This window comes from Cupressus sempervirens, chromosome 7 (genome assembly GCF_028749045.1).
Source record: "Cupressus sempervirens isolate cs-2001-9-10 chromosome 7, ASM2874904v1, whole genome shotgun sequence".
Classification (NCBI taxonomy): domain Eukaryota; kingdom Viridiplantae; phylum Streptophyta; class Pinopsida; order Cupressales; family Cupressaceae; genus Cupressus; species Cupressus sempervirens.
In genome coordinates, this window is record NC_143124.1 from 644,658,085 (window position 1) to 644,684,161 (window position 26,077).

At 34.9% G+C, this 26,077-nt stretch overlaps 1 protein-coding gene across 2 annotated transcripts in view; it reads right to left on the minus strand.

Annotated features, from left to right (window-relative positions):
* The window catches only part of LOC149548326 (elongator complex protein), a 79,598-nt gene that overhangs the window by 23,583 nt on the left and 29,938 nt on the right, over positions 1-26,077 (minus strand). Inside the window, exons 3-4 of one of the 2 annotated variants that reach the window (XM_089792409.1) lie at positions 24,064-24,251; positions 23,824-23,873 (exon numbers count right to left, since the gene is read on the minus strand). In XM_089792409.1, the coding sequence (XP_089648535.1) occupies positions 23,824-23,873; positions 24,064-24,251 (238 nt within the window). The remainder of the gene's footprint in view (positions 1-23,823; positions 23,874-24,063; positions 24,252-26,077) is intronic. The other variant, XM_089792410.1, reaches the window with a different exon arrangement.

The window sequence follows — 26,077 nt, forward strand, 5'->3', positions numbered from 1 at the left end:
ATAATGCTCAAGTTGTCTAGCCAACTCCATCAAAACTACCTTGTCGGGTGGGTACCTTGGAAGTCTCTTGGGGCAAACTGTACTTCCTGCTACTCTAATATATGTGAATTGCGGAAATTGGATGAACCAACTCCCATACTTCTTAACTTTTGCTTTCGCTTCCATCGAGAGCCTCTTAGTAGGTGTCCCTTGTAATATCCATACTGTCTTCATGGCAAAAGCGTCATAAAACATCTTATAATCCTTGATGTTGTGCAAATGAAGCTATGCATAGCACTCATGCACCAAATATTGCCCCGGCCCATTGCCAATTACTCCTAAGGCCTTAAGTCTAGGATATTCATATAGTGTTGCAATCAAATAGAAAAGATAGGACCCCATATAGAATTGCTTTTGATTTTGCACGGTCCTAAGTTGCGATTCTAAATTCTTGCTTATAATCCTAGCCCAATCAAACCTTCTCTTTCCATTTTCAATTTCATTAATAAAGAAGTACATTCAGTTTTCGAATTGCATACCTTGAGCTATGCCCATGATCTAGATGAGAAGCATAATGAGATTGCCATACTCTGATTGGAAATCTAACTTGGTGAGCTTTGACAACCTGGTGACTCCCTTCTTGCCTTTGTGTAACCAATTCTGCATTAGATGAATGAAATAGGCCTCTTGATTATCCTGAAATGACTTAGCCGCCTAATCCATCATTACCGCTGTCATGCTTTTATACTGGGGAATATTAAATGCTTCTTCGACCACTTGTCTGCCAATGTTGGCTAACACTCTCTTCCATTCATCAAAAATGGACATAGTAACAATATCAAATCGGGATGCACACTCCATTACCAATTCCGAACAAGGCAACGTAGGAGGAAAAGCCGTCGCGTGTACAATTCCGCTCTTGTAGATCTTCTTTGCCATAGGGGATTGGCCTTCCTTCAATCTGTCTTTTAACTGTATCATGTTCACTGTATCGATATTGGTATCATTTATTCGCCTCACTTTCGAGAAAATGGTGGTCTTAGGCATCATGTCTTCCTTTTTTTTTTTAGTATTCATTCTCTTTGAGTTCTTGCTTGCACTAACATCTAGCATTCTAAACACTTATTTCTGCCCCTTCGTTCTAAATGATATGGACTACACTTATCAATCTCCATCCTTCAACCTAGGGGTAGGACTACCACTTATTTTTGCCTCTTCATTACCTTAGGATGGACTACACTTATATCTCTCAACTTCAAACCTAGGGTGGTCTAGCTTATTTCTACCTCTCTAAGTGTCCTATCATGAAATCTACACTTATCTCTCCAAAGTTCAACCTATCAATAGAATGATGAAGTGGTGGATGATGAATGCAAGAAGAATATAAGAGAAACAAACCAAGCAAGAACAAGGAATAGAATCCGCCTTTAAACCAATCTTCACTTCTAAAATGAATAGAATTTTACCTTAAATCTGTCTTTACCAATAACGAGCCCTCTTCAAATTTGGATCAGATCTCGAGCCTCCTTGCAAATAATGATGCCCTAGCAAAAATCAAAATTTTGACCTTCTTGGAATCGCCCACATTTGCCAAAATCAAACCTTGGATGGCATAGCCTCTTCACCAACAAAATCGCCCAAGTTAGAGAAGATCCAAATTTGCTTCAAAATCGCCTAGGGGAGAAATTCGCCCAAGATGGAAGAAGAAAATGCTGCCAAGCAAGGAAAATCTGCCCAAAAATCGCTCAAATTTGCAAGCTACCCTTCTAGAGAAAAATCGCTCAACACATGAGTAGGAAGATGGAATGAGGAGATGAGACAGGGGGAGCCCCTCTTATACCAAAATTTCCTTGTCCCTCCAAGCTGGCCAACTTGCCTTGGAGGAAAGCAAAAATTAAATTAGCTCTTTATTAATGGCCCAGAATTTAAATGCCATGCTAAAATTACTTAGCTCAAAGTGAAATTAGCTCATTTAATTGTCGGTTGTGATCAAAAATTGCAAAAATAAAACAAAGAAAGCCTATGAGATGCCAAAATTTTCATTTAACAATGTTTTGGCAATTAAAATACCATTAAAATTGAATTTAGCAAGCTAAAATCGATTTTCAATTTTAATTTACCAATTTCTTTCAATATTTAAAAAATCTTCTAGGCAATATTTCAACCAATTCAATGAGATTTTGTAATTTAATCCACTTTCAATTTTGCAACGAAATTTTAATTTTTAACCAAAATAAATCATTTCTCTAGCATTCAAAATCGATTTTCCAATTTCAATTTCACCATCCAAAATTTTCATTTTCATTGAAAAATTCAAGATTTTCTAAAACAATTGAATCTAAAAAAAATTATTTTGAAAATGCTCAAGCTTATACAATTATATCAAATATCCAAAATCCGTCTAAGTCTAAAAATTTGCAAATTTATCTTGTCGAATATTGTTCTAACCATCGGAAAAAATAAATTTGCTATTGAAATTTGTTTGGCCTAAGGATAAAATTACATGTTCCGGAAAATCAAGTTTCGCATCGGGTGAAAAAAATAAATCCAACCACATCCCTTCTAGCGCGAAGGCATCCAAGGTGTAAAATTTTCAAATCGAAAACTTTTGGACAACTCCGAAAAACTTGCCAAGGCAACCGAAAAAAGGGGGTCTCCAAAATTTTGGTGTGATGATGTGAAAACCTCACAACACATACCTCAAATGGTTTTTGGTTGACTTTTTCACCACATCATTTTAATACATATTTATGTACATATACAGATATAAATTATACATTATAATATTATTTTTATACAAGATTTTATCTATTTAATAGGTACATTTAAATTCATGTACAAGAAGAGAAAATAAATCTCCCAAGATGAAACATGTATTTAGATATACATATTTAAAAGGTACGACCTTGGATAAAAATTTCATATGTGCCATATTAATAAAATATATTTACATGCAAGTAAATAAATATGTTTATATTATTCTTTTGATTTGTAACCTTTCAAATTATTTTTCTTATTTATTCAATTCTTTACTTGAAACCAAAATGCACATTTGGCATATTTTATTGGCAATCAAGAGCCAAGTCTCTTCTTGATAGGTTACGGCTTTTTGGAAGCCAAGGAGACTTTTGAATACTTCTTATATTATGGAGCCAAGTAAGTCGGAAGACAACATAACTCATTACCCAGCTTCTTTTTATTGCTCTCGATTGCTTCTCCATACCATCTGACTTCCTCTTTTTGGCACTTGTCTTCTTCCTATATTTCGGATACCTCTACAGATACAATACGATATCTTTGAAATTTTATCATTGTTATCCACTATATATTTCTTCCACAAATTGCCATTGATGATTTACTAAAGATGTGATTGTTAATCACACTAAAGTTTGCATTTCTTCCATGAAGGGTGGAGCTGATTTATAATAGCGTCCAGAAAGACACCATTCTATTTCCAGATTTAACCAGGTTATGTGGTGTTTATATTCCAAGCTTTATAATATATTTTATTATCAGATATTGTTGCATTCCAATTTACTATAACAGTAAGATACAGTCTTGTATCATGATGCAAAGCATTTGCTTGAACATCGTCAGATAGACCATTTCTAAGATAGAGTTGTTTATGATAAATAAAAGCCAAATATCCATGACATGCTATCATATTTTATTTACGCCACTGAAAGTCAGAATCAAATGATATTTTTCTATAAGTCTTTAAGAACACATTCTTCAAATCACAAATTATGATAAGCTGGAAACATATAATATTCAGTTGAGGATCAACGGAAAGAGCTGGTTGCTCTGACATTCAAACACCTGTGACTCACCTAGCTATATAGCCAAAGAAAAGGGTGAAGAGGTGAGAGAAAGGAATCTGCAATAACATGAAACAGAATCAGATGTGACATAACGATATTTATCATTTTTAGAAGGAATCATTTAATAGCTCAAGCATGATCGTGTTTATTGTTTTCTCCTGTTGTCAAGTCGAGAGGTGTGTTTAGATACTAGGATGCTTAGTGGCTAACAAGGTGTTCAATGTTTATTTCGAGTAGGGAGGGCCTTTCTAGTTAAAGAAAGTGTGGGGATAAATTTAAGGTCCATGATTAGGTGGTTAAGCCCCTGATAATATTTCCCCTCTCCATGAGATGTCAGGATGTGCATCAGATAAAGATAAGTTGAGTATTCAAACATTTATTGGTAACAAGTATTTTTTACTTTTCTGATATTTATACAAGTAGAAGATATGATAGATTAAATTATATCATTGAATTCGGTTATTTCCTTTGATAAAAGAAATCTTTCTCATCATTGTAATTGGTAACCATTTAGATCGGTTGACCTTCCAACTGAATTATGGAATATATCTATAGGATTGTTATTTTAGTCTTTCATTTATAAGAATAATGATTATGAGCATATCTTCTAATCTTATGTTATTGCCACAATTAGCAATAGGAAGAAAAGAAATGAAATAGAGGTATCTGATGCCCTAAATGATATAGTGGTCTCTGATGCCCCAAATGATCCAATGGTAATTGATGTCCTAATTGATACAGTTGTATCTGATGCCCTAAATGATTCAATGATAATTGATGCCCTAATTGATATAGTGGTATTTGATGATAATCGTCATTTGATCTTCAGTGGTATTTGTAGACTAACCTGGGTGTTTGCAGAAGCATCCTTAGATTGATTCGGCTTTGAATTCCATGGTATGTAGATTTTAATTTCCATAATAAATTCATTGATGGTGTTTTCAATTCTTAGTTATGAAATTTTGTTTAACTGATCGTAACTATTAATCTCATTCACATGAACGTAACTGATATAACTGTCTTCTTATGAAAATGAAATAATAACTGTATTTCTTTGATATATTAGTTGTTAATTAAGACTTGGGAAAGAGTGGTTGTTACAGTTTACTATAATCTCTATAATGTTGGATTAATGATCTCCATTCGACCAATGTGTCTAAGATTAAAGATTCTCTATAATGTTAGAGTAATGTGAGAGATTTAATAAGTGTGTGCAAAATTTAAAAGAGATAAAATAGTTTAGAATTATAATTTCTAAGGGAGTATTGATATTAATATCAAGAGGACGAATCAAGAAGTATAAAGGATTGCATCAATAGATGTTGATGCATAGATAAGTATTTATTATCCTAAGTATTTCATTTATCTACTCACTATGGTCTCTCTCTTATTTGTATTTCATATGTACTATAAATATTATGTCTTGATCTTTTCCGAGAATGTTCTTGCAGGAAAAGGATAATTGATATCAAATGAAGAGGGAGTGACACTTCTTCAAAGGCAATCTTGAATGAGGAGCTTAGATGTTTGATATTCAGAGGGAGTTCAAAAGTTCTTGTGAGTGACTATGATTTTAATGGTCCTATCCCTTGTTTACGTCATGAGAAAGTGACAACTTCCAAATGATGTCACTTGTATTTGCACAAGTTATTGAAAAGTGACGATCTTACAATAACTTATTTTTTTCTATTATGATGGATATCTTACAATGTCTATGCAAATCGTGATAGATTATACTTTGCATGGTGGATGTTTATATGATAAGCATTATGAGAATGCATGTCACATACCTTATAAACATTTTTTTGAGTAAAATGGTGAATGTTATGCAAATTGATGTTTTGGAGGGCCATTACATAGAGTACCTAGTGAATATCATGCAACTTGATGTTCTAGAAGGCCATTACTCACAATACTTCGTGAATATCTTGCATCTCAACATTCTGGAAGGCCATTACTTGAAAAAGTATTTGGTGAATATCATTGATATTCCGATAGACCAATACTCATGATATCAGATATGATATCAAACATTTTTGAATAACTAGTGAATATCATGTATTCTAGGAGACCAATACTCATGATATGAGATGTGATATCAAAACATTTTGACTACTTAGTGAATATCGAATGTCGATATTCTGGGAGACCAATGCTCATGATATAAAACGTGATATCAAAATTTTGAATGTCTTCTAATCAAAGATATCCTTATATTACATTGAGGTAATATATGGTCATGTCTGTTTATCCCAAAGTAAAAAGAATCAAAATCGGATTGGAACCAGCAAGGCCGAATCGAATTATGAATCGGCCATGAATCGAAATCGAATCAGTCACAAATCAACAAATTTTAAAAACCCTTGAAATTCAAAGATTTTAACAATTTAAAACTTATTTTATGCACCCTTTATTGAATATAACTTAAACACACTATAACATCATCAAATAGAAGCTAACATACATAAACATGGAACATAAATGATAAAATTCATCACATACATAATTATGTTACACGTAAAATGTAAATTGTAGCTTTAGCAAATAGAAATCATAGGATCATAATGAGTCAAATCATAGAATGTACGTAAGATGAAGATCCATAAGACTTCAAATCATAAATGTATGTAAGATGAAGAATCAAGATCCATGAAACGTATGTCTATCAGTATCTGTAAATGTATGTCTATTAGTATTGGTGCTCTTCCTTCTTGCTGGTTGCAAACCTAACATTTTTCTTTTCTCTTCTCTCACTTTTCCTCTCTTCTACTCATGCTAAACAATTAGAAGGCCCTCTAGGGTTAAGACAAAGAGGAAAGGCAAAAAAAGCATTTTAAAAAGATGTATTTTTATTAAAATTTGACTTGACTTTTTCCCTACTTGCGTGGCTGATTTTTCGCAATTCATAGAGGTGATTCACGCAATTTTTTGCATGAATCGCATGATTTGGCGATTCATGCCATGAAATCATTGAACTGATTCACCAATTCCAAAACAATCAGGAACCATGAATTGAATCGCCAGACCGGTGATTCAGGCAATTTCATGGTGATTCTCGTTACTATGGTTTATCCTCCATGGATAAGAGGGACTGTTGATGTTTTGGTAGCTTTAGTAGGATAAACCTGTGAGATCAAAGAAAAATTAATATAATTACAATGATTTGTGTGTGTGTGTGTATAAAGTTTGCCATTATATTAATTATATTAATGAATAAACATGTCCCATGAAGGGACATGTCTCTTTTCGGTTTAATCCTTATACAAATTTCAAGAGATCGATGCATTTGAAAAGCATATACCAAGAAGGCAAGGCTATTACATTTGCAGCGATCCTTGTAAAATCAACAAGATTCATGCAAGAAAAAGAACCATGGGAAGTCCACATCCGAGTCATTTTAAGAACAAGTGGCCAACAGCAAGTATAGTGCTACAAAAATTTCAATTAGGGAATCCAGATACTAATTACCAAGTCGATTTTCCATTCAATTTATAAGGAATAAATTCAATTCATTTTTCGTGTTTTCATCTACTACACTAACATATTTCTACATGTGCTTGTTTTTCCTTGACCACTATTTTCAACTTCATCTCCCTAATCATTGTACCCATTATCTATTTACGGATTCAGTGAGAGATTTCAACGATCATTTGTCTTGTTTTGAGTTTTAATTATGTAGTTAGACTTAGCCGCCAAATTGCATCAATTGTTCATCATGGATTTTATCCCTGTGAGCAAATTTTCATCAATTTCAAAAACTGGTAGTGTTTTGTATTTAACAACATTCGTATTTATAAATAGGTTTTGTAGTACAATAAAAGAACACTATCGGATTTCTTTCTATTGGGTAATTAGCTATTCCTAAAATTTGTTTGAGCAAAGAGATGATTCAAGATAGGCATGTTCAAGTCTTTTTATCATCATATCTTGTAGCAAGATTTATGTAGGTGAGTGGTAGACCTAACTGAATCTCTTAAATTTGTATGGGAAGGCAGATGATTAATGATTGGCATCTTCAAGTCATTTAACATTAAGTGGGTGTGAGTGGTAGACATGATTGAGGTTCTTATATTCACACTATATCTACCTCCAGTTTCCTTCCCTTTGGAATCACAAAGAAGATACCGTTACCCATATATTCTCTACATTCTTATGGCATAGAATAAATACTTCTAAAAGTACAAGTAGCCCAAAGGCATAAGGAACAAAATTAGAAGTAGAGTAATCAAATTTGCATTTCACAATTTTGAATCTTTTCATCAATTAATCTATTGTTTTAGCAAAAACATTAAATCGTTACCTGCAGACATTTGTCTACGAGCTATCCTTTTCTAGTTAATCTTTTCATGGATAAAAGATGCATGGGTGATTGCTATTATAATCATGTTCATTAATAAATCCAAGTGGCTATTCATTACTGTTCAATCTTCTGGCAAAATACTATTATGTGGGTAAGTCCACCTTTTATTATCAAAATCTTTGCATTTTGTCTAGAGACACTTTATGAGTGGATAATGACCTGAGGATACACCCTGCGTAACGCCCTGCCAAGGAACCCAAAAGAAATTAACCTAAAGTTTCACTAAGTTTGTCAAACATTTCTTTTTTAAAAATAACAATTCAACAACAATAGAAATAATGTAGTGGAAGCATTAACTCACATACATAACAACCATCATAAAACAGATTAAATCTCTTAAGGGTCCTATGACGTTGAATCACATTTAAGTTTTATTAATATTAAATTCAATACACAACAAAACCACGTCAAGGAATAATCACATATAGAAATCCACTTAAATAATATACAATTACATAGGATGCCACTTGGCAATAATCAGAATGCACAATCATCCATTGTACAAGTCACAGGGTATGAAAGGCTGAAAGAATATACAACATCAATAATAAATACATCATCTCGTAAGATCTCTGAAATCAAATACAATACAAGAAAGTATAATCATCCAACAGAAATACAAGATCAGATAGAAAGGAACATTTGCACAAACACATCCAGCAATGACATCCAACTGTTGGATCTCAATGGTATAAGAAAATGCACTACCACCTGACCTCGTGGAACCTAAATGGCCCACTCCCACCACGCTGAGGAGATAAACTCAAGTCCCATACGAATATCAAAACACAAGTCATAACCAACATCTAGGTTCAAGGAAACACCTGAAAGCAAACTATCAATCAACATCTAGGTTCAAGGAAACACCTAAAAGCAAACTATCTCAAAGGGTACCAAGACATAAGTGACACCTAAACTCAGAGGCAACAATGACACATAGGAAATCTACTATGTAAGTGGGCAAGCGTCATCACATGAGTCAACTCTAAGGTTACCATGGCAGCCTCACTAGACTCTGGCCCCCTACTAACTCTATGTGGCACTAGTATCCTTTCGTACTAACAAGGCATACTAACGAAGCAAGGTCGCAACCAAAAATCCTCTCTACTCCCATCCTAGCTTGTACTAGCACTCAAGGCATGGACGAGGAAGAAACACTAACTCTTTTTAATTCATTTTAAAACCCATTCAATGAAATGTTATCACTTATTAAAACAACCTACAATGGGGTTACCCAGGCAGCCACTTCCCAACATGACATAAAGATAACCTACCCTAAGCTCAGTAAAAGTAGAAGATCTCATACGACCATAAAATACACATCAGTTCTTAAACAAGCAACTGGAAATCATCGAAACATCACTGATCAAAATTCACAGATTTCACTAATACAATCATCTAAAAAGAACTGATCGAAGACTCAAAGGTTCAAAGGTTACACCAGAAAAGTCACACCATTCACCTCAATTCTATACAAGAAACTGGAAATCATCAAAAGATAATTCATCGAAGACTCAAAAGTTACATCAAGAAAACACACTATACACCTCAATTCTATATAAACAACAGTAAAGCATTAACAAACAATGATCATAACTCATTATAGACAACACGTGACACATTACCATGGTCAGGTATAAAAGATCGTATACATAACATCAACATAACACAAAAACCCCCAAGCCTCTAGTGAACATCCTGATTGGTCAAACACTAAGTCAACCCAAACCCAACAACAATAACCCACACATCACATAATGCACAAACAAGAGTAACTTTCATAATTCATTAGGATTTTTGAAAACACAATAGTTCAATTTTCACTAAAGGTTTTCAAGCTTTCATTTTCATTTTCAAGTATTACAGATTCACTACAGTTCTCAAGTCTACACGAATCTCAACACTCAACAAATCATAAAAAGTTGTTTAAACATAACTTTCATAGTTCAATTCGTTTTCAAAATACAAGATTCGATATACAATTAGGGTTTCAGTTTTCGTTTCCAAGTATAACAGTGGATAGAGTTTTCGACTTATCAAAAGATGTGATAAATTTCCCTAATAATAGAAATCATTTTCATATTTAAATTTAACCATCAAGCAGAACCCAAGTTTACCAATTAACAATTCTCAATTTACTGTTCAAATACATTTTAATAATAAATTAATTAAAAACTTTAATTAAATATTATTAAAATTAAATCACTAATCATTAAATTATTAATGATAATAATTATTTATTTAAAAATAATTTATTTTAAATTATTAATAAATAATTATTAATCTATTAATAATATAATATTTTTAATAACATTTAATATTTTTAAAACTATTAACATTTAATATATTAATAATTATTAACTTTTAATATATTAAATAATATTTATTATATATAAAAAAATTTATTAAAATTAATATTAATTAAAATATTAATAATAATAATAATAATTAAAACTATTAAAAAACTGCTTACCTCCATACCTGTGCAACCTGCACCAAAGTAGCCACACACTGCCTTTGGTAGCCGCGGATTGCTTAGGCAGTCGTGGTTTGCTTGATGCAACCGTGAGCTCCAATACAACCGCGAGAGGAAGGGGTTGGGGGAGTGGTGGCCCCTACCCACGCAATAAATTATTATTTTTTATTTTCTTTCTGAAAACAAACACGCACAAACCCTCCCCTACAAAATGCAATTACTCCATTTTAAATATTATATTTTATAGTTTATCACAATAATTATAAATTACTGTGGTAACTATGCAAGTATATAATTTTTTTTTTGATAAATTTTCCAATCTAGATCTGATAAATAAACCCAGGATAGACAATCGAAATAAATTAACATTTTGGATTTTCTTTTAACCCCATAACCTGATTTTTAACAATCCATATACAAATCCTCAAATCAACAAAACAAGGGTTTCAATAAGATGAAATTCATTCACAAACGCTTTTGAAAATGAAGAACAATAAAGACATAAACAAGGGTTTCAACCCGAATATAATCTGAAACGATATTCAAACAAACACGAAGAAGACAGATAATTTCCTAGATGAACTACTGCACAAAACTCACGAGATCCTACCTGGATCTGATTCTAAACAATGAACGCACAAAACATGCAAGAATTTTCCTTTTCTCTCGAAAACCCTTTTCCCAAAAATCAACTCCTCCAAACCTGTCATATGGAGAAATGAACTCTAATTTCCTAATAAAGAGTTTTTCCCCAAATTAGGGCTTCGACTGTGCAATCACGTGAAACCCCTTTTCCTAATTACTTTATTATATTTTTATTTTCATGTGCAACCTTTTTGCAATTTGATTAAAATATCCTTATTAAATCAATTTCTTTCTTTCATAAATTAATTCTTGAGACGATTTTGATAAAATATTTATTAACTTAAATAATAATAATATTTAGAGTTTTATTATAAAAATGGAACTCCTAAATATGTGATTATTAAATTAAATGAATATGATTACACCAAATATAGAACTTTAACTATATTTATAAATTTAATTAAATATAATTAAATATTGAATTTTCTTTATAAAATTTTCATTAAATTTAATCATTAAATGCTCTTTTAATTTGATTTAATTATAACAGAAAATCATCACAGACCCACAAGACTAAATACGAAAAAATCATAATAAAGTACAGAAAACTAGATCAAACTCAAAGGTCATAATCACGAATTTAAGTTACTTGACAAATTTGGAAGGGTAAACAACTCAAAACTTGTCCTACTTTTTAGGACAAATGGCTTAAGGTTAGGATTTGGACTCAAGAATTATCTCCCCTCTTTTACCATTGAGATACTGTGATAGGGTACGCTCATCCTGGCATTTCACGGAAATCGATACCTAGTTCCTGCAATCTGCATAAAATCCACACATGTACATACACATATAATCTAAACTAAACAAGTAACAGCGGGAAGTGGTGCATCGTGTAGATTTCGACTAGCAAGTGACTACGACTCCCTCCCTCAACCACATCAGAAACATCATACATAAAGTAAAACATACAGGTACACCATACACATGCAAGTATGGGGTAAGTATCCATAAAAAATGCATATAAATAATCCATCTAACTATCATCATGAGATAATTGAAAAACACTGTATACTAGCATCATCATTGAAAGAATAATCATGCATACATGAAATAACTAGTACCAAAGTAACTCATCATATAATCAACTGAGTATGAAAACATATCCAACAATTTGGAAAGCAAATGTCACTAATCATCAAGCATGAACATAAAGCTGGCCTAAAAGAGTTCGGCAATAATAACTAAAAAATAAACTAGACGTAGGCACTACATCCACCCCCCCAGACCTAGGCTTACTCCTAGAAGCCTATAAACAAGTAGGGGTATAAATCCCGTAAAGCAGATGCATCCTCCCATGTAGCTGATGACTTGTCAGCAGGGTCCCATTGGACCTTTACCTACCCCATGGTTCGAACCTTGAGGGTCAAATCCTACTGCTGCAGAATGCTAACTAGCTCCAAAGCCAGTTGCCCACCCTCTACCTATAACGCATTCCAATCAAGAACATGTATCACATCAAGAATATACCGTCTAAGAACAGAAACATGTAAAACATCATACACAAGCTAGGTTAAGCGGCAATGCAAGACAGTAGGCAACTGGACCTATCCTCTCAAGAACCTCAAATAGCCCCACAAAACGAGGTGCTAGCTTCGAACCCTTTCCATAAAGGATCGGACTCTTCCGCGGATGCACTCTCAAGAAAACTTTCTCACCCACTGCAAATAGTTTTTTCGTCCTATGAGCATCGACATACTTCTTTTGTCTATCCTATGTTGTAGACACGTACTCATGGATGCGCACTACCTGTTGCTCCATATCTCAAAGCATCTCAGGACCCAACAGGATGCGATCCTCTAAACTGTACTAACTCAACGGTTTATGGCAAGGACAACCGAAAAAAGCTTGAGAAGATGTCATCCCAATAGAACTGTGATACCCATTATTATAAGCAAACTCAACTAGATAAAGATAATCCTCCCAAAGAGTCTGTATGTCCATCACATACATCCTCAGCATATCCTCCAGAACCTGATTCACTCTCTCGGTCTAACCATCTGTCTCTAGGTGATAAGTTGAGCTTAAGTTCAACTGCGCTCAAAGATCATGCTACAAGGATGTCCAAAATGCGAATGTGAATATAAGATCCCTATCCGAAATGACCTTTCGAGGAATACTATGCAATCTCACGATATCACACATGAAGACATTAGCTATTGAAGTTGTTGTGTAGGATGACCTCATTGGTGAAAAGTGTGCCACCTTAGTCAACCGATCAACGGTGACCATGATAGCATCATGTCGATGAGCAGTCATAGGCAATCCTACAATGAAATCCATAGAGATAATATCCCACTTCCATGAAGGAATGAGATTAGACTGTAAAAGCCCTATTGGATGTTGGTGCTCTGCCTTGACTCTCTAGCACTCAAGACACCTAGCCACGAAATCAGCGATATCACGCTTCATTCATGTCCAAAAGTATAAACGTTGCAAATCTACATGCATCTTCTTGACACCTAGATGTGTCGTGTAAGGTGCACAATGAGCCTCTAATAGGATCAATGTACGAAGGTCATCCAGTAGTGGTACATAGATCCTTCCTGAATATTGCAAAAGGCCATCTGACTCCAAAACATAACCTGATAACTTGCCCTCCGATGGTTTACCTGAATCTATCTCCATGCTCCTGATACCAAGTATTTGTAGGAAGTTCCTGAAGTATACGGCTCCTCAAATCCACACTAAGTGTCAAAGATAGTGTCTCATGTCTCCTACAACTCAAAGCGTCAACTACCATGTTCTCCTTTCCCTGAATATACTTCACCTCGAGGTCATACTCACAAAGAAAGTCCATCCAACGCCTCTACCTAGCATTCAGATTAAGCTACGTAAATATATACTATAGATTGCGATGATCTCTATGAAGCTCAAAACGATGTCCCAACAAGAAGTGTCTCCATCTCACTAGGACATGAACTACCGCAGCTAACTCTATTTGGATGGAGAAATGTGAGGAAGCATTTCAGAGCTCAGAGAGCTTTTGACGAGTGCACCGATATTATCAGTACCTAATCCAACAGGTGACTTTATGGTGTGTACGGATGCTTCCCTAGAGGGGATTGGAGCAGTATTGATGCAAGATGGACGAGTGATTGCTTATGAATCACGCGAACTCAAGGATCACGAGTTGAATTACCCTACACGTGATCTTGAGTTAGCTGCAGTAGTTCATGCCCTAGTGAGATGGAGACACTTCTTGTTCAGACACCATTTTGAGCTTCATAGCAATCATCGCAGTCTACAATATATATTTACATAGCCTAATCTGAATGCTAGGCAGAGGCGTTGGATGGAGTTTCTTTGTTAGTATCCCTTCAAGGTGAAGTATATTCAAGGAAAGTTGAATGTGGCAGCTAACGCTTTGAGTCGTAGGAGACATGAGACACTATCTTTGACTCTTAGTGTGGATTTGAGGAGCCGTATACTTCAGGCACTTCCTACAGATACTTGGTATCAGGAGGTGAGCATGGAGATAGATTCAAGCAAACCATTTGAGGGCAGGGTTTCAAGTTATGTTTTGGAGTCAAATGGCCTTTTGCACTATTCAAAAAGGATCTATGTACCACTACTAGATGAGCTTTGTACATTGATCCTATCAGAGGCTCATTGTGCACCTTACTCGGCCCATCCAAGTGTCAAGAAGAAGCATGCAAATTTGCAACGTCTATATTTTTGGACAGGAATGAAGTGTGATATCACTGATTTCGCGGCTAGGTGTCTTGAGTGCTAGAGAGTCAACGCAGAGCACTAGCATCCAGGAGGGCTTTTACAGCCTAATCTCATTCCTTCATAGAAGCGAGATATTATCTCTATGGATTTCATTGTAGGATTGCCTATGACTACTTGTCGACATGTTGCTATCATGGTCACCGCTGATTGGTTCACTAAGGTGGCACACTTTTCACTGATGAGGTCATCCTACACAGCAACTTCAATAGCTAATGTCTTCATGCGTGATATCGTGAGATTGCATGGTATTCCCCGGAAGATCATTTCAAATAGGGATCCTGTATTCACATCCGCATTTTGGACATCCTTGCAGCATGATCTTGGAGCGCAGTTGAACTTCAGCTTAGCTTATCACCCAGAGACAGATGGTCAGACTGAGAGAGTGAATCAAGTTCTGGAGGATATGTTGAGGATGTATGTGATGGTCAGACAGACACTTTGGGAGGATTATCTTTCCCTAGTTGAGTTTTCTTATAATAATGGGTATCACAATTCTATTGAGATGGCACCTTTTCAAGCTTTGTATGGTTGTCCTTGTCGTACACCGTTGAGTTGGGACAGTTTAGAGGATCGCATCCTGTTGGGTCCTGAGATGCTTTGAGATATGGAGCAACAGGTAGTGCGCATTCGTGAGCACGTGTCTATAGCACAGGATAAACAAAAGAAGTATGCCAATGCTCATAGGACGGAAAAGCAATTTGCAATGGGTGAGAAAGTTTTCTTGAGAGTGCGTCCGCAAAAGAGTCCAATCCGTTATGGAAAGGGTTCGAAGCTAGCACCTCGTTTTGTGGGGCCGTTTGAGATTCTTAAGAGGATAGTTCCAATTGCCTACCGTCTTGCATTGTCCCCCAGCCTAGCTCGTGTTTATGATGTTTTACATGTTTTTGTTCTTAGATAATATATTCTTGATGTGACACATGCTCTTGATTGGAATGTGTTACAGGTAGAGGACGGGCAACTGGCTTTGGAGCCAGTTCGCATTTTGCAACAGCGGGATTTGACCCTCAGGGGTCGAACCATAAAGCAGGTAAGGGTCCAATGGGGCCCTACTGATGAGTCATCAGCTACATAGGAGGATGCATCTAGTTTACGGGATTTATACCCCTACTTGTTTATAGGCTTCCAGGAATAAGCCCAAGTCTAAGGGGGTGGATGTAGTGCCTACCCCTAGTTTACTTTTCAATTATTATTGCTGAACTCTTCTAGGCCAGCTTTATGTTTATGCTTAATGATTAGCGACATTTGCTTTCCAGATTGTTGGATATGTTTTCATACTCAGTTGATTATATGATGAGTTACTCTGGCACTAGTTATTTGATGTATGCATGATTATTCTTTCGATGATGATGCTAGTATACAATGTTTTTCAGTTATTTGATGATGATAGTTAGATGGATTATTTATGTGTTTTCTATGGATACTTATCCCATACTTGCATGTGTATGGTGTACCGGTATGTTTCACTTTATGTATGATGTTTTTGATGTGGTTGAATGAGGGAGTCAGTCACTTGCTAGTCAGGATCTACACGATGCACCACTTACCGCCATTGCCTATTTAGTTTAGATTATATGTGTATGTACATGCATGGATTTTATGTAGATTGCAGGTACCATATATCGACTTCCCTAAATTGCCAGGATGAGCATAGCCTAGTGCAATATCTTAATGGTAAAAGAGGGGAGATAATTCTTGAGTCCAAATCATAACCTTAAGCCATTTGTCCTAGAAAGTAGGACAAGTATCTGAGTTGTTTACCTTTCCAAATTCATCAAACGACGTATATTCATGATTGTGACCTTTGAGTTTGATCTAGTTTTTTGTACTTTATTATGGGTTTTTGTATTTAGTCTTGTGGGTCTGTGATGATTTTTTGTTATAAGTGAATATCCGAGAAAAATAAGCATGGGAAGTGAACATCCGAGTCATTTTAAGAACAACTGGCCAAAAGCAAGTATAGTGCTACAAAAATTTCAATTATGGAATCCAGATAGTAGTTACCAAGTCAATTTTCCATTAAGTAATAAGGAATAAATTCAATTCATTTTTCGCCTTTTCATTGTTATCTGCTACACTAACATATTTCTGCATGTGTTTGTTTTTCCTTGACCACTATTTTTAACTTCATCTCCCTAATCATTGTACTCATCATCTATTTACAGATTCAGTGGGAAATTTCAACGATCATTTGTGTTGTTTTGAGTTTTAATTATGTAGTTAGACTTAGCAGCTAGATTGCATCAGTTGTTCATCATGGATTTTATCCCTGTGAGCAAATTTTCATCAATTTCAAAAACTGGTAGTGTTTTGTATTCAATACCATTCGTATTTATAAATAGGTTTTGTAGTCCAATAAAAGAACACTATCAGATTTCTTTCAATTGGGTAATTAGCTATTCCTAAAATTTGTTTGAGCAAAGAGATGATTCAAGATAGGCATGTTCAAGTCTTTTTATCATCATATCTTGTAGCAAGATTTCTGTAGGTATGAGTGGTAGACATGACTGAATCTCTTAAATTTGTATGGGAAGGCGGATGATTAATGATAGGCATGTTCAAGTCATTTATCATTAAGTAGGCATGAGTGGTAGACATGATTGAGGTTCTTATATTCACACTATATCTGCCTCCAGTTTCCTTCCCTTTGGATTCACACAAAGAAGATACCATTACCCATATAATCTCTACTTTCTTGTGGCATAGAATAAATACTTCTAAAAGTACAAGTAGCCCAAAGCCATGAGGAACAAAATTAGAAGCAGAATAATCAAATTTGCATTTCACAATTCTGAATCTTTTCATCAATTAATCTATTGTTTTAGAAAACCTTAAATCAATACCTGCAGACATCTGTCTACGAGCTTTCTTTTTCTAGTTAATCTTTTTATGGATAAAACATGCAAGGGTGATTGCTATTATAATCAAGTTCATTAATAAATCCAAGTGGCTATTGGTTACTGTTCAATCTTCTGGCAAAATACTATTCTGTGGGTAAGTCCACCTTTTATTAGCAAAATCTCTGCATTTTGTCTAGATACACTTTATGAGTGGATATTGACCTGAGGATACATCCTGCTTCAAAGGATCATATTAAACTCATAGTGCAGTGTATATGAATTTTGTTTCAGGAATAGAGGTTAGTCTTGGACCATAGAGAGTATTCAAAATCTGTGTACTTAAAGTGCAACACAGTGTGTTGCAAGTGTGGTACAAGTAGTTTTTAACTGGGGCTTAACATCTAAGAAGAGTTTTCCCATAACTATTCCCAATAATAATGCATTGGATGGAGTGAGCCTATTTCTTTATTGTCCTTCATAAGGCATTGAAAGTCAAAGACTCAAATACAAAGGATTTTACCAATTGAGGCTCCATTGGCTGTTATGTTACTCCTATGTATTATCAAGTAAGAGTGCAAACCTCTGCAACAGCACCTAAGCTACCGAACTAGGCTACTCAAACGCATATACTTTCAATATCCTAAGATGGTTCTTAAATTGGTGTAATTTTTGTGCAGACAGTTAAACAGTGTTGAAAACGTGAAGCATTTCTCCAATCAACAAGAACTTAACAAGTATTGAATTTTATCATTGGATGTTTCCTTTTGAAGTGTGTCCCTGATAATTCAAGGGAAAAGTGGTAGGAGAAAAGGTTATATTCCTGTAGAAACATGAGACTGCCAACTAGCAGTTCTTCAAAGGAGTCTGTCAGTAAACCTTGGAGGGCAGCAAATAATTTGCCTTGTAACAATGACACAATGTCAGATCCTGCCCAAGAAGCATGGAAGAGATCATGGAAGCAAAGTTCTTTATGGATCCTTCAAAGACGACAAAGATTGGTAACTGTCTATAATTGGCTTGTACAGTTACCATGAATATCTCCAAGGATAATACATGGCAAAAGTGAGGTTCCTGATTCTTCTATCTGCCTGTCATGAAAGGAGTAGCATTTGTTTATCTTGTCATCAGTCTGGAACAGGACTCTTTTTTGGGTTGCAAGCACCACACACACCGACACCCACACACACAAAAATATGCAATCTAATTGGTTTGCCTTTGGCTTGTTCTGGTGCATTTCAACTTGAAACATTTTGTGATATATGAACAAGTCTTGACATCATTTGAGACCCAACTCTCTCTCGTAAACATACTTTACAAAAGATACGGTATACCAAACATAAAGCATGGTGTTTAAACAATTCTAGCTTGGATTTCACAATAAGTGATGACCTAAAGAAATGTTCCTTCACAACTATTGCAGATACAGACTTCCATGTCCCCCTTTTCCAGCAGTGTCAATCAGAGATTCAGAAGACCCTTGACATATAATTTCATTTCAAATGGGTTATTGAGGTGATATAAGGGAAATAACTACTTAAGTTGTTCATGAAGTAACTTATGTTGTATTCATAGAGGAAACTTATATTTTATTAATATAAACATAAAGCTATTTTAGAAAGAGAATCAAAGTGTCGCTAGGGTTGGATGCCAAAAGTAATATTTAGTTAGATCTTTCTAGACACTTCTCAAAAACATTTTATAGGTAAGGAGTAAAAAGAAAGAGAAAAATTATTTATTTCCCCTTGTTAGGTCTTTAAAGAGGGTAGGGTGCAGATAAGGAATATTTATTATATTTGATCAAACTCCTATTTTTCTAAAATTGAGCCCCTCTGCAGACAAAAATTCTCTTGGCACTAAAACTTGGAGGAACATAAACCCTCTAAATTTCCAGTCTTAGGTCGAAGGACAAAGACCCTCGGATTCAATTGGAGTGATTCATCTAGAGATTATCAATATGTTGAGCAGTTTGCAAATATTTTCTAGTTCTAGTTTGGTAATTTTAGATTTTTGTGAGTTCATGAATTTGATAGTTTGTATCAATTTGTGATGATTTCATAAAGTTGTCTTTAATATTTCATTTAATGCTGGTCATTTCATTTCGGGCTGATTATATTATTATTGAAGAGAAATATATCAATTGAATACATATTATGTTATTTGTTTGTTGGCCATACATGCTAATTTTTTCAATCACAGATTTGTCATGAATGCTGCACATAATGGGAAGTGATATTAAGGATAGTATCGGAGTTCTACTATATAATGCCATTTATATTTAAAATGGAAATGTTAATAATTGGCATGCCTCTTATATTACCAGATTTTTGTTGTTTGTAGTATGTACCAATAAGGTATGAATGGTAGCCTTTAGATGTGTCATACATTCGTTGTACTCCTGAAGGGAATTAGTAATATTTGTTAAGAGGGGCATGCTTCAAAAGGAATAAATGCTCCTTATTAAGTTGTCAGACCTTGAGGAAAGGGAGTTGCAGCATTTATCAATTGTCATAAAACACTTCTTGAGGGGTCCTACAGACAAACTCGCAAGGAGTTTTCTTTGGTAGATGTACCAGTGGAAGCACTATTGATAATCTCTAAGATTTCTGGTATTTTAGAGATTTTTAATTTTATGACAACCATCATCTGATATTTACCTCCTTTCAGTCTTGTTCACAGAATTGTTTTGAAATTATTCTATGTTGATTGTTTTGAAATCATTTTGAAATTATTCAATTTATAACAGTCATACATTCAGAAGTTTTGAACACTTAATCAACACTAATTGCATTGCTTCATAATATTAACCCATGTGGTTGTAAACTGTTTCAGCTCTGAGTTTTGTTTTATAATTATTGAACACTTGCCACCGTACCTAAGTTTGGATTCATAATTATCCTAAAATGCTTGCCACCATACCTAAGTTTGGATTTATAATTAAATACTTGCCACAAGAATCAGTCCACAACCATTTTCAGTTATAGAATTTATATAATGTTTGATAGGCTTACTGCTAGAACCAATATTGTAATAATTTCGGGTTACAGTTGTATGCATTGTAAGTTGTGCAACTTGCCACCACCAATCATATTAATATAAATAATGATATTAGTCCTTTAATCATACACTCTCACCCTGACCACATTAGGGTCTTGGTGATTGTGAAATTGCAAAACACCAAAAAAAAATGAATTAGGCCATTACAATGGTGTTAGCACAGTGCTATTGTCTATTTGTAGGGAAGCTACCTTTGACCCAAATTATATCACATGCATTCCAATATAGAAAACAGAAAATTGAAGACATTTCAAGAATCTATGGCAGAGATATTACGAGATTTGCCAAATATATATAAGGAAATGAATCATGTCATAATTGCCTCCCATCCCAAGTACCCACGCCAAAAAGAAGTCTATCTAATCACATGCTTGCACATCTAATATTTTTGTAACCAGGCTTGAACCCATGGTCTTCCATTTTTCCTTGGGTTTGATTACATCTATTAGTATAGTTGGAGCCCTACAAGCTAGAGAAGGATTTGAAAAAGCTTACAAGTCATAAATGTTGCAATCCCAGGAATCACCTGCAACCAAAACACTATCACATCTAGAGAGAAAAAGTACTAATTGCTGGTGGAAATGGTGGAAAAAAACAGGCACAGCACGTGTCAAAGGCAAAAGCAAAGAATGAAGTAAAAAATTTGAAACATGTTAAGTTTTAACATCATAATATTTTATAGAATAATTGCATAAAGTTGTGGGGTTCACGTAAGACATTAAAAAAAATTGCAAACACATTTAATATTTTTTTTTTACTTGCTAATGCTGCCAGAAACACCATTTCATCCCTGGGGCACTAGGGGGGATGGCTTGGCCATCCTCAGTCATACAAGAGATGATCAACACATTTAGCAAATGGTCAACAAAGTTTCCAAGTTTCAGAAACAATTTCCAAACAAATTGACTGGTCAGGGATAGCTTCAAAGCATGCCAGTTGTCTCCCTGTCCCCAAATCGATTTCAGTTTCTAAAACGTGGTGATTAGAGGTATAAACACGTTTCTGGGTAAACACTATCATACCATGAACACAAAAAATGACAAAGGATAAGTTGAGAAATATACTCTCTGGTATAACAAGATGCTAAGAAAGGAGATTCAATGCAATCAGCAGTAGGCATTCATAAACGGTACGTTAATCTTTAATTACCAACTTTGATGTGTCCGGAAATGTGTTAAAGTAACCATTGATAAACGATATGTACAATATATTACGATATTAGATAGTTTCTATTTACTCTCTCTTCCATCTTTTTCTAATGGTCACTCTTTTTGTAATGTTTCTATAAACTTCTCATGTTCGTTACAGAAATCTTCTCTTTCTCTCTTCAGAATGTTTCTATTCTCTCTCTTTGTTTGTTATAGAAACACTCTTGTGTATGCTTGCATATATAGATCATTGATGATCTCTATTTAATAACACATTCATTACTTTACCATAATATGGTATCAGAGAAAATTCCTGGCCTTTTCGAAAAAAAATAATTTCTTTCTGAAATTATTAGTTCAAAATTTTTGAAATATTTGCCTAAGTGTACACAAAAGTTGCATCTTTTTTTCCTCCAAACTTGACTAGGGATTTGATGTCCAATTTTTTTTTGCAATTTTCTTTGTGCATGGATTAAAATCTGCCTTTTTTTTCAAATCCGCCCTCTATTCAAGAACTCTACAAATTTTTTCAAGTTTTTTAATCCAACTAAGGTTTTTTTGAAAACCCTCAATTCTCGTGTCGGATTAACAAAAGTTTTGCATATTCCTCGTGGGTTTTTGCAGATCTCTACGAGGTTAGTATCGCTTTTTCCTTGGTGCATCATTTTTTGTGCAATGGCATCTCTCACCAATCTTCAAGGCAATCAGCAATTCAACGGAAAGAACTACAAGACCTGGAAGCAGAGAATGATGACGATCTTCGAGTACTGTCGCCTTGAGGCACTTGCTCTGGGTACCAAGACTCGTCCTAGCACAGTCGATGCTACTCAAGATAAGTTTGATGAGCGTAATCGTGAAGCAAGTATGCATATAAGCTTTCAATTTCTTATGATCTATATGCTTTCAATTTCTTATGATCAACTGCCTCAAGTGCCATCTAGCAAGACAGTTGCAGTGATATGGACAATCTCCGAGGATCTTCACGAGACATCAAATAAAAGTAGAGCCTTCTTTCTAAAGAACAAGACAACATTGCAGAACATGAAGACCTCTCTGATCAACCCGAGGCTGTCTTTTACGCATTTTAGGACATGCAAATTTCTGTTTTTGATGATAGATTGACCATTAAGGAAGGATATTACGATATTAGATAGTTTCTATTTACTCTCTCTTCCGTCTTTTTCTAATAGTCACTCTTTTTTTAATGCTTTCATAAACTCCCTATGTTATTTACGGAAACTTTCTCTCTTTGTCTTCAGAATGTTTCTATTTCTCTCTCTTCGATCACTATACAAACATTCTTGTGTATATTGTATATAATATATATAGATCATTTATGATCTTTGTTTAATAACACATTCATTATTTTACCATTAATATAGTATTGGTATGTCTTGATGATCGAGCATGACAAACCAATATCAACAAGCTTGTGTTGTAAAATCAATTAGTTCCATCATCAAGTCAACAAACTTGTCTCTAAGGTTCAAAACATTAAATTTCTAAGAGTAGGTGTCTTCTGAATTAGAAATGAGTTTCTTGTGATTAATATGAAGTTAAAAAGAACAAGAAGAAATATGCATTTAAAAAGACCCACTTATCAATAAAGAGTCAATAATGACAAGACTAGAACAGAAGTTATGCAATACAGAGATTTTCATATTTTTTCAAACACAGCAAGTTTCAGAAAGAAATTGATTATCAGAAACCCAATAAATGGGCATAAAAAGAGCTAGAGTCATGACCAGGAAAGGGAGCAGGAAATTACCAAATCAATGGCAACAGAAAAACGAGCGTTGCACTGGTTCCCATTTAATCCTGCAATCAAAAGAACCTAAATCAAGGATTGAGTCAGCAGTAAACTGTGAATATAATGTATATAATATATGCATCCCTGGGCACATAATATTCACCTTTCAATAACCTCTTCATTTTAGGTTGCAAGTTTGAATGCTTTCTCATAAAAGTAGCTAAACAACCATTCTAAAGAGATTTGACAAGACTATACCTTCACCTGATGAGATGATAGCAGACATCAAGCCATCCATATTTCCTATGTCCCTATAAACAGTAAACCCTGCATGTGATTCTTGTTCCTGATGTTTCTCAGAGGTCTCCAAATTATAAGGTTTTAAATTATCAACAATTTTTTTCTTCCATCCAAGTGGGTCTGTGAAACAGTCTAATACCTGAAACCTTTGTCACCACCAGAGGACAGTAAGTTGAATATTACTGATAAGAACATTGATGCAAATATCATTAACTAAATCTTCAAGAAGCAATCAAGTTAATGATCTTTCTAGTAGACAAGAAGTGAAGTAAGGAAGTTTAACAGACATTTGTAGCAGTTTATGTATATGAATCCAAACTCAAAATACAATTTGTAAAAACCTTCTGATTTCAATCCCAACTATGATTTTCAAATAAACCTCCCACCTGTTGGCGATAAAATTTGCGTGGCAAATTTTGAGCACCCTTGAGAAATTTGAGCCCTATAAATGCCTTGTGAAGCCTATGTACCCAGCTGTACCTTTGAACCCTATGAGGTGTTTTATGTTTCCAACACCCTGTATTCAGCCTGTCTAAATATTCCATGAAGTTAAAGCGTTATTCTGAACCATTTTGCGAAGTCTTGTTTTGAGTGCATTTCAAATCTGCATTCTACCCTAGTATCAAACAGCGACAGGAGGCCGTGTTTGCGATTGAATATCTTGCACCCAGAAATTTTTTAAGACTCACCACTTTGAGAATATCTAATATCCATACCTGAGAGCCTATGTTCCAGATTTTGTGTTGTTTCGAATCCGTTTGAATAGGTTTTGAATCCCTCAAAGTTGGTCATTCACTGTTTTCATTCATTTGCACTTTGTACACAATTCTGGGAAGCCCTGTTTGACGTACTATAAATTTTGACCAGTTGATCAAAATCTTGAAATTCTTATTGCACTGTATTGTAGACATCAGAAACTTGTTATGTTTCAAGTTTCAGCTCTTGACGAATCCGTTTGAACAGTTTTCAAATGCGATTGCAAATGGAATTTCTAACTTTTCACTAGTGTTTGAAAGTGCAGATTGATTGGTAGCCCTGTTTGTGACATTTTATCTCCTAATCCATGATAGGTCAAGTCAAATAGATTGTACCCCTATATTGTCCTCTGAAAGTACTTCAACTGTGTCAGTTTGTAAGACGTGATGAATCCGAATGCGCACTTTTCAGGGTCATTTCCATTTGCCAAAGTCGCTTTGCAGTCAGTGTTTCTAATTGCAAAATCCAAGTAGCCTACTTTGAGCGTCCGCCAAATGCGTCCTGTGATTCGTCATGAGCCCAAATCGCATATTCATACTGTCCTCATGACAAAGTTTTAACGCCCCAGTTTTTGTCTTCCCAAGTTCCCGCTTGCCCAGTTTTCCAAGCCAATTCCAAACCCAATTTGTTGCTTTCTGACGTGTTTTCTTGTAGGTAAATCTGGAAGGGCAACTTTAACAGTCGATATCTTTTGACTGGGAATTCGTCATGAGAAAAAATTTGGCAAGGTGCAAGAATGCAGAACCGAGATTCAGTGTGCCAATTTTTAGAGCCTAATCAGGTGATTTAGTCGGTTTTTAAGGCCAGTCAACAGACCTCCTGGCACAAAGTTGGCGAGTTACAAAGAGTTGTAAGATGAGCTTCAAATTGATTTTTAGGCAATGGAATTTGTTTTCAGTTAGTATCAGATGTTTTGAAGATCAGTTTGAAGAGTTAGTGTTCTAGAAACGAAAATTTTTTTAGTCGGACCCGCTTTGGGGCCCCACTAAATCTTCATCAAACGCCAAGAACAGAAGACTGTCTCCGTAGTTTCTGTGATTATGAATGAATCAAGTCATGAAGATCAAGAGGCTAAAGAAAATGCCTTAACATATCAAAGTGATGTAGTGTCTAGGCTAGCTATATCAAACATTCATTTGGAGGAGACATAGCACATAGTACAAGACAGTCAATGGGAGCTTCATGACATAGAATAGAGCAGACACTATTTTAAAAA